This window comes from Bison bison, unplaced genomic scaffold (assembly GCF_000754665.1).
Source record: "Bison bison bison isolate TAMUID 2011002044 unplaced genomic scaffold, Bison_UMD1.0 scf7180017857631, whole genome shotgun sequence".
NCBI lineage: Eukaryota > Metazoa > Chordata > Mammalia > Artiodactyla > Bovidae > Bison > Bison bison.
The window spans coordinates 12,021-13,648 of NW_011488204.1; the positions used below are offsets into that span (position 1 = coordinate 12,021).

General features: G+C 45.6%; 1 protein-coding gene across 1 annotated transcript in view; it reads left to right on the forward strand.

The window, feature by feature from the left end:
* Positions 1 to 1,600, forward strand: part of LOC105003663 (H/ACA ribonucleoprotein complex subunit 4-like) — a 7,423-nt gene extending 5,823 nt beyond the window's left edge. The window contains exon 6 of the mRNA XM_010860981.1: positions 923 to 1,600. Coding sequence (XP_010859283.1) covers positions 923 to 1,372 — 450 coding nt within the window. The 3' untranslated portion in view covers positions 1,373 to 1,600. The remainder of the gene's footprint in view (positions 1 to 922) is intronic.
* Positions 1,601 to 1,628: the final 28 nt, after the last annotated feature.

The window sequence follows — 1,628 nt, forward strand, 5'->3', positions numbered from 1 at the left end:
TTTTTTCTGGTTTTGTATATTGAACACTGGATTAATTTATTTTTGTTAATGGAAGTATTTATGATTAACTTTATTAAGTGAAAACCAAATATAAAGTAAAAGTTTAATATTGGGCCTGATTCCATTAAATGTTTAGAGTAAGTAACTTGGTTCAAGAAATAGACTGTTCGTGGTACATAAAATTTGCTCTTCCCGTAAACTGGTAGTTTTGCATGTGCCTAAGACACCTTGGTTTTTTTTTTAAACTATTGCTAGAAAAAGTTGTTTTGATGGGGATAAAAGATTGAGATTAGAGAGTTGGCTAGTTCTCCTTTCGGAATCTCCATTAAAAGCTTTGTTGAAATCCCAATTTGAGGCCATAAAACCTAAATATCGCGGAGATTATCAAGCCTTTTTTCTTAGTATGCATACTGAATAATCTCATAGAAAGTAATCATTTATATATTTAATAATTTGAGCTTGTTCATTCATACTCAGATCTTAAACTATATACATGTTTGACTGTATAGATGTTAGAGTTTATAATAAAAGACAAAAAACTGAAGAGGCATACCACAATCTGCTCCTATAATGATAGAGAAAAAAGTACACAAGACAACGTGAATGTGATTCCCTTTTGATAGGGTCACATTAATGGCTTCTGGGGGAATTTCAAGGGAGGGGAGAAATATGGCGAGTGAAGACAAGACCCTCAGGGTGGATTGAACACCTCAAGTGTGGGCAGACTCAGGGAGAGTTGGCCTTGACATGTATCTCTGGGTCCGTAAAGGACATGTCAAAACGTGTAGCATTGATTCAGCAGGCCTTGGCAGTGTTGCTTGTGCATTCCTTTGGGGATGTAATTATTACCTAGGAATATGACCTGGGAAGGTAGTTATTACCTAGCTCTATTAGGGTGTTTTCCCTTCATGCTGAGACATAGAGAACAGGTAAACTCTGGACAGGAGTAGCGACTTCAGCCCTGGTTACATTTCTGAATCAATCTGTGGTGGGTGGCAGCTGTGATCCAAGCTGCATGGCAGGCTGTGGATGCTGTCGGGCCTCTGGGACGGGGAGGGGGTGCTCACTGGTCCCCCTGACCCACTTTGGCCCAGTGTGGGGTGGGGCAGAGGGCAGGGGCCGCCCTGTGACGGGGGCACTCATGGTGCTGCCATCCTGCCAGGTGAACGCCATCTGCTATGGGGCAAAGATCATGCTCCCAGGTGTCCTGCGCTACGAGGACGGCATTGAGGTCAATCAGGAGATCGTGGTCATCACCACCAAAGGGGAGGCAATCTGCATGGGTAAGAGGCAAGCGGCCCTTGTCCGCTCTGCACCATCACAGCCAGGCTCCCTTGGAGGGGGTGCCCGAGGCCTGGCTCCCTCGGGGTGACCGAATAAATCCCTGTGTTCCTTGGGGTCTGTGGGGTGGTCACAGCACAAAGGTCCAGTTCGGACAGGCATGTGTGAGAAGGGGTCAGCGGGGTTTCCTCTTGTCCCGCCAGCTGCTGTTAGGAGCCTTGTCTCAGTGGTTTAGCTCTCCAGTGAGAGAAGAAATCATCAACAGATGGGGAATAAAGGTGGTAACTGTGGAGCCTTCAGTCTGCTCCCTCTCTGTGCAACGCTAACTTGCACAACTTTAGCTACTG